Source organism: Aegilops tauschii, chromosome 6 (genome assembly GCF_002575655.3).
Source record: "Aegilops tauschii subsp. strangulata cultivar AL8/78 chromosome 6, Aet v6.0, whole genome shotgun sequence".
Classification (NCBI taxonomy): domain Eukaryota; kingdom Viridiplantae; phylum Streptophyta; class Magnoliopsida; order Poales; family Poaceae; genus Aegilops; species Aegilops tauschii.
In genome coordinates, this window is record NC_053040.3 from 3,532,501 (window position 1) to 3,540,806 (window position 8,306).

Consider the following 8,306-nt stretch of genomic DNA (forward strand, 5'->3'; position numbering starts at 1 on the left):
CTCTTTTTAATCTTTCTCAGACACGCACATCTACTAGTAAAGCCCTAATAGGTTTCGCACAAGTTATTCCAGTCGTCAAGATTACCTGATCATAGCTCTCATTAATAACTATCTTGTAATCAATCTTGGCACACTACACGAACGTCCGAAGAGGTAATACCACAACAAGGGTATCTCTTTCATGAAATAACACGTCGTATGTTTATGCAATCCCAAAACCATAGCTGAACTGTCCCAATGTTATGCAGACCAAAATCTGTAGTGTGCTTAAAGTTACATGTAGTTCATATTATTTAATAAACTCATCCGTGCCTGCGTATAAGATTTTATTTTTGTTACACATTTCTCAACGTGAAGGTCAAATAAATTGAACCGATTTTGCTTATGTTCCATAGGTGCCAGTAAAATGGAAACTACTGTTAAAAGTCCTGCTAATGGAGAAAAACACGTCTCCGAAATGACCGATGAGGTACGTAGTTGACATTTTGTTTGAAAACTGTACTTGCAGACCCTTCTTTCATACTGGATAAAATCTATTGCCACTTTTGCAGGAAATCTTAAGGAAACACGGCCATATGAAGTTAGTGTGCTCACCGTCAAGGCTTGCCAAAGTCATGAAATTGTTGTCATCAAAACACATAGAGAAAATAATAAGCGATACCGGTCTTGGGTGTCTAAACATGATTCGTGAATTTAAACTCTGGTGCATTATGTTGATAAGACTAGCAAAGAGCTTCGATAGTGAGACATCGCCCATTACCATAGGTAAAACACCCATTCCTATCACCGCAGAAGACGTGCACCATATATTTGGCCTTGCGATAGAAGGGGAGGATATCGATAAAAAGGTGGAAAGCGCACCGGATCCAAATTTGTTTAACACATTTCAAAAAAATGGGAGCATTGATCTCGCTGACCTTGAGAGAGAGAGATCTTAAGTTCCAAAACACCGGACAATGATTTCCTGGCGCGGTTCATTCTATTCGCTATTGGCACAGTTTTAGCACCAACAACACAATCTTATGTCGATGCGAAATACCTTAAACTTGTTGCAGATATTAAAAGCCTTCCGAGATTGAACTGGGGATGTTTCACAATGAAACATTTGTTCATGTCCATACACAAATTTAACTCTCTTGATCAAGTATCTCTACAGGGAAATCTACCTCTGCTTCAGGTTAGTGCAACATCACTAGTTAACATTGTACAATTGTTTTTCTTTTCTATATCTCTCTATATTGACGAAGTAATTTATTGTGAAGATTTGGTACTGGGAGCACCTGCGTTCCGGCAAATTGATGTATACTCCTATACCCCCACCATTGGTCGCACGATGGGACGAATGCACGTGCGTAATAAGAGCACAAGCTTACACCTCATGAGGTCTTCATAAAGGATTGGTGTGTTTCTAGATTTGACCCATGTATATATCCGGTTATTTATTTGCTACTACTGATTCATTGTACCTGATTCAAAGGTTGTGATGGAAATTTGTGCTCGACAACCAGAGGCCAACAATAGAAAGGATCCAGGAAGCCAAAAGTTTGTACGTGTGGATGAAGGTGATTCATCTAGAGCACAATCACATGGTCAAAATATGAGTAGCCACCAAGTAAGCCCAACAAAGACAATTTTCATTTTCCAAGATCAGTAAAAGGTTGCATCGAAACTCATTCATTTTTATTTCTTGTGAACGGGGTGTTATTTCGTTTGCACAGGTGGAAATGATAGTTGCAGCCCCGAATGCACGTTGTGCTGAGCAAGAAAAGAAGATAGGCAGACAGTTAATGGAATTTCATCATAGATTTGACGCGGAATTCCTCACCCTGAGCGAAGAGTTAATCGACATTAAGAGTAAATCTGGCAGTAATCCTAGGCTCTCGCTGCTCGAGGACGAAATTAAGGACTTAAGGAGGGTACTGAAGGTATGTCATGTTGTGCATTTTTTATTGTTCGAATATGTTCCTCCATATTCATTATTGTTATAATTGTTACAGGAATTAAAAAACAAAAGTAAAGTCAGCCGACAATCCGAGTCACAGAAAGCAGGCGTCGAGGTAATAATTATGGCCCACCACATAAGTAATATTACCAAACTAATTATAATTGACCATTTTTTGTTGTTGTAGGAACAAGTCAATGTGTGCAGTGATCCCTTCATGGCGACTCCTAAGTTCGACGCATCCACGCCACGTACTTCGACTCCAACACCAAGTGCCAGACACGTCCTGCCAAACAAGGACGATCCTCAAATCACACCGATGAAGCCTCTGTTTGATAATGATTACGTGCTCACCGCTGAGGACAAAGAGGCAGCCATTTTCATCCGGGGAACACACGGCCCTGTTGAAGTCGTTCAAATCGGAGACATTCCCCTAAGAGCGAAACAACTGAAGCCAATTTACGATAAAAAATACATCTGTGGTGATGTAAGCCCCTTGTACTCCATTGTACATCAACTATTTGAACCGTTGGCACATCATTATATGATTACAAATTTGGCAGGTTATTATGGCGTATGCTCACATCAGCGGAGTTGAGACTGATATTACCTCAGTCATATCCCCCAATGAAACCAGAAAGCTTTTACAAACAAAAGGGGTTATTCCAAAGGGCCATGGAAGCTCGTGGGTTCAGCATATTGCAAATAAATTTGTAGGACGCTGGAAGGTAACCGTTTTCCTCACTTTTATATATCATAATAGATAGTGTAGATGAAATATTTTAGGGGTCCCCCGAACCATAATTGTTACCTTATATACATTATTCCGTGGAATGAGTCCTCTTTGACTTTACAGCAGGTCCACATCCCGTTGGATGTGAATGATAACCACTGGATGGCAATGGTGTTCAATTTCGACAAAGAAGAGATTCAAATCCTAAACTCCTTGAAAAATCAATTTGACGAGTCCAAGGAAACTGCTCTTGTAAGCTTTATCTTGCTGCCTCTTTACCGTCGCATGGCACATGAACTCCCAAATCACCGTAACCCTTCGTAATACTCGTATTATGCTAGGTGGAGGCGATTCAGGCCTGCATGGACGGAGCGGTGAAGGATGGCTTGGTAACACCAGCTAAGCCCATCAAATTTACCGACTGGGGAGTAGTACGCTATGATGACATACCGCAATAGAATGACGGCTACGTACGACCTCCTAAATTATTCCTTGCCGACACGTCCAAGTTTACTAAAACCTAAACTAAACACTGCACGCATTCATGTGTGTTTTTCACACTGAAGTACATGTTGACATGGAACGGTGAAGTATTTACCGACAAAGTGGAGCAGGTGAGCCAAACAATATATTTTCTTGGAGAATATCTTATGACTGAACGCCGTGCTAACATATGTGTCGCTTATCAAATGTAGTCATAGATAGATACATTTAGCTGGAAAATAGTTTCAAGCTTGTTGCGTTCAGATTGCAACAGTCTTCGCATGGAAACATACAAGTACCCCATAACGTTTAGCGAAAAAGCAAGAATATTTTATTTTATTCATATGTGTCATGACGCTACCGAATGCACTCATGTCTGCTTTACAGGCGGAGACGTATGAAGCCCACGTTGCATCACAACCTATGGGTTCAGAAGACGATGTCCAAGAAATTATGGGTACTGTTGAGTGCAAGATGTCAGACACGTCGAGCTCCCCAAAGGATCCCGACACCCCGAGCTCCCCAAAAAAGCGGAGAGGACGTGGACGCCCGAGGAAGCTTGTCGATGAAGTGCAAGCTAAAAAAACAAAAACTATGGAAGAGCTCAGAGTGAAATTTCATAGCAAGACAATTGCTAAACAAGTGGCTTCTTCGATGTCAAGACGATCACGCAAGCCATCACAAACTATATCGAGCCCATTCAAGTTAACCAAATGGTAGTTTAGGTACGTACTGGGTAGCACTGTAGTTAGCACTACTTATGATACATTTGTCATTTACGATTTGGTGATTGAACTTTATCAAACGTGCATCGACGAGCGGTGAAAGATGGCTTGCTAACACCAGCTAAGACCGTAAAAAGTAGGGTATGCTAACATACCACAATATAGCAATCTCTGCTGTCGCAGTACATACTTTTGGCAATCACGAACATTATGTAATTTTGGCAATTAGGGATGCATGCTCAGTTCTTTTGGTTGAACTGCCAATAGGTCATTCTGCCAATCATTTGCATGATGTACTTTTGGCAATATCTTATAGTACAACCTAAGTGCATGTCAAAAAGTGGCAATAGGTACTTTTGGCAATCATGTGCATGCTACATTTCTGGCAATTACTAATGCATGCTCATTTGTTTTGCTTCAAATGGCAGTATGTACTCCGGGCAAACATTTGTGTGCTCTACTTTTGGCAGCTATTAATAAAATCTCATTTATAATGGTTTAACTGTCCATAGAAATAACTTGAATGTCATTATTTCTAAACATACCAAATTCAGTGCAAGATATAGCATTATCATCTTCATTTAGAGTCATAACATATATGTACCATATATCACCATAGTGGAGGTATTAGGCAAGGTTGACCGCAATGCACTTAGGGTAGGTGCTAACAAGCTAAACAATAGTTTAATGAAGCAACGACGCTTATTAGAATAGGGTAGACGCTTAATTAGGCGCCTATCATGAACAAATTGGCACTGCTGCTTCAGAAAACCATGTTTATTATTGTTAGCATGTACCTAAGCATGTAGCATTGGAAGTTGACCATTACCAGAAATGAGTAATGTACTACCAAACACTTAAACATAGCATGTTAAACAGTCAGAACCAAAAAGATAAACTGGTGCATAAGTTCAAGCAGTACGGTGGGGCAGAAGTATCACACGACAACCATAACATAAAAACAGTCTTAACTAGGGTGGGCCAGCAGTAACAACCAAGCAGCGCATCAGATCCTCGGCATCTTGGCCGGACGAGGAGGCCTCGGGAGGTAGAATGGCAGATGCCCCTTCGCGTACTTCTTGAGGAAGGCACCAAAAGCGGCATGTTTAGCCCGGACATGGGGCTTGCGGTTCCTCCCATTACCACGGCCGATATAGGTGCCATGCATGATCAGGCTGTTGTAGTCACTCTTGATAATCGCGCAGCAGAAGGGGCAGGCTATGTTGCCGTAGAGCCTGTTGTATCCGCTGCGGTATGGGATTTCCCCATTCCGCAGCCTCCTGAGGACGTAGCGGCTCTTGCTGTCCCTGCTCTCCTTACTATCATCCACGTCTTCGTCATTTTCCTATGTGTTAGTTGATCGACAGCTATGTAGGATTAGGAATACAGAAATGTAGCATTTCATAAGAGTATCAAGTACATTCCTAATGTAGGAATACAAAAATATGAACAATCAGATGATTCACACAACATGTCCCTCATGTATTGCAATATATGTTTATGTATTATTTGTTATCTTTCTTGTTCTTTTTTCTTTGCTTTGCATGCGTAGCTGTTCTCCCCTCTAAAGTACTCCTATTTGTACAATCTAAGTTGACAATTAACTAAAGTGTTCAGGTTTTACGGTATGAACAAATCACTTTACTGCATTCAAGCACATATTTTAGTTCATACTGAAAATAGATAATTTCAAAAACAGGATCATTTCTTGCCATTTCTTGCAACAATATGTTGTATGATCTGGTTTTATCATAAAGAGATACCAGACAATATCTAATTTAATGATATTCAAACTAGATGAGTACATACTACAAAGTAAAACTACCGCATCAACAAACAAAAGATTGCCCTCACTTGATATTTTGAAGACAACAAAACATATGAATGAGGTCATGAATTATGTATAAAAAAGAGAAATTTTGGATTGAGGTACATCGGTTGCGAACATAAGAAATTATGGCTTTAATTACTCATCCTTGATTGCTAATAATTACATAGGGTGCGTACATAAGAAACTCTGCAATGAATTACTAACTGCAATCAGAAAATGTCTTCACAATATAGCTGTATGGCTTCATGATTTTCATCAAATAAACCAGTTTTTCTGACAACTAAATAAATGTACTGTTTACTAGGTCTCAACAGATTTGGTAATCAGATTGAAAATAAGATGCATAGTCCACTTCATTATATGGAAATCATGAAGCAGATAGAAAAAGTTTGCACTGTTAAGGTAAGAAAGATTCTATAAGAAAGGAGAAAATGTGGTATCAGCTTTGTGCATATGGAGCATTATGATTACGCTTAGTAATGGAAAATTCTATATAGTAAGAATGCAATAGAAAATCTTGTTGCTAGAAATGTACTGTTGCATGGACTTGGCATGCATGATTACTGATGTGGCATAGTTTCATGGATTGATTTGTGCAAGAGAATAACTAATCCATGTTTGTTGTTAATGGCAGGCAGTGGCCGTACATTGTTACTGCATGCATCAGTATTGACCAGATGCATGACTCGATGGTGTGGCCCAGTTTCATGCATACCAAACCAGATAATGGGTTGCCACTATTGAAGAACGGAGCATAGTTTCATGAATAGCAAAACTAGATAATGGGTTGCACAATTGAGGAACAGAGCATAGTTGTAACAGGGGTTGTACTGATTTAAACTCTCATCATTGATACTCTTGTTGGTACTAGCGAGGCACACGTGCATTGGGCATGAAAGCAACAGTTAATGTCAATTATTTTAGGTCCACTTACATTGCTATGCTACTGTAGCATTGGATTTTTTTGTGTGTTTTCTTTAATAAAGTGATAATGTTTGTGCATATTATGCATTCAGATTCACAAAGTTCAAAGCATTAGCAATTCATTTAGAAGAAAAGAGTTTGCGCTGTTAAAGTATCCAAGATTCTAGAACAATGGAGAAACATAGTGCTATGAGGTTGTTTGTGCATAGGTAGCATTGTGCTTGAGCTTACAAATGGAATATTCTATATAGTACGCATGCTTGGAATTTTTCTTTTGTAGTAAATAAGATATCGAATGGCCAAAAATGCTGGGATTTCCCATCTGTCCACCGTTGGATTGGCTTCATCCAACAGCAAATATTCAAAGTAGTTTCCAGAGTACATGTTTTAAAAGTTACCATTTATAGAAGCTCAAGCAATGTTGATAAATATTTACTGTTACATGTCAACTTTTCATGTTCTAGATATTAATCACTGATCCTCTTATTGACTTTCATTAAATAAACAAATTTGTAGGAAATTTTCCATCCACTCAAACCTGTCTGAAAGAATCCTACGTTTTTAGTATGCACAATCAAACACTCATGCAATCCTGTAGGATTCAAGATGACATGCCACTCTAATCCCATGTTTTCCCTATTCCTGTGTTTTGGAAATCGTACGAATCAAAGAGGTGATACCTAACAAATACACCGTTTTCTATAGCAGAAGTGATTATGACTACTGTTGCACGCACAGGGGGATTTTAGGCCTACATGACTACTGTTCCATGCCAGGTTTCAGATTGAAGGGGTTTCCTTCCAAATGTACGAAACAACTAGTACTAATCCTAACCCTAACCCTAAGGGTGAGATCAAGAAACATAACCTATCTGGACGAAATCTAATCCGTGCTGCATGCAATTCAGGAGAAAACCCCAAGGGAGAAAACCCCAAAAACAGAGTAGGAGAATAGAACAGAACAGAGTAGTACCTCCGAGAGCTCGTCGTCGACCTCCTCGTCGAACTCCACGGCCTCGTCCTGCACTTCCTGAGCATCGAGGTGGGCCTTCTCGTAGCTCTTGTCGATGAGCTCGTACTGCTCGCGCTTCGGCTTGAGCCTCTGCTCTTCCAGATCCACCGCCACCTCCTCCTCAACCTGCTCCCCGACCGCAGGCTCGACCGCTGCGACGGCGGCCGGAGCAGTCACAGCAGATGGTGCACCGCCTCCCGTCGCTGCGACGGCGCCCTCGGCCGCGCCAACCGCGGCGGCAATGACCACAGCAGGCTTCTCCACTGCTTCTACCGCTGCGTCCTTCTCCACCGCCGCGTCTTCACGGCCGGCCTTCATCTTCCGACGACGAAGGGCAAGGGAGGTGGTTGCTGGCTCGTAGGAGGTTGGTTCGAGGTGAGAGGAGAGGGTTTTAGCTGATTTGGGGAAGAAAAGCAGCAGGGGTGGGGGTGGGGGAGGCGGCCTTTATTTGGCGTGTGGGGGTGGACGTTTGGAGTTACCGAGGCTAGACGTGTGGCGTCGTGCGCTCGTGCACGCCCCAACATCTTTCATTTAATTTTTGTCATGAATTTGTATATTTTTATTTTTTGACCTGTGGTTTAGCGAGGAAATTGCACAAATTACCTACTTTTGGTGTTACTTTTGCATAGAACACCTACTTTACAGGTTTGTTGCACA

General features: G+C 41.0%; 1 protein-coding gene across 1 annotated transcript; it reads right to left on the reverse strand.

The window, feature by feature from the left end:
* Positions 1-4,794: 4,794 nt before the first annotated feature.
* On the reverse strand, positions 4,795-8,055 carry LOC141025269 (uncharacterized). Its single transcript, XM_073500569.1, has 2 exons — positions 7,611-8,055; positions 4,795-5,228 (listed from the first exon to the last, which is right to left on the reverse strand). Exons 1-2 carry the CDS (start codon positions 7,965-7,967, stop codon positions 4,890-4,892), a joined length of 696 nt encoding a protein of 231 aa, XP_073356670.1. The 5' UTR covers positions 7,968-8,055; the 3' UTR covers positions 4,795-4,889.
* Positions 8,056-8,306: the final 251 nt, after the last annotated feature.

What these genes read in the sequence shown, in the direction of transcription:
- LOC141025269 (XM_073500569.1), bottom strand. Translation starts at nt 7,967, where the DNA reads ATGAAGGCCGGCCGTGAAGACGCGGCGGTGGAGAAGGACGCAGCGGTA. An exon ending in TCGACGACGAGCTCTCGGAG is followed by an intron (nt 5,229 to 7,610) that starts GTACTACTCTGT and finishes ACTAACACATAG; the next exon opens with GAAAATGACGAAGACGTGGA.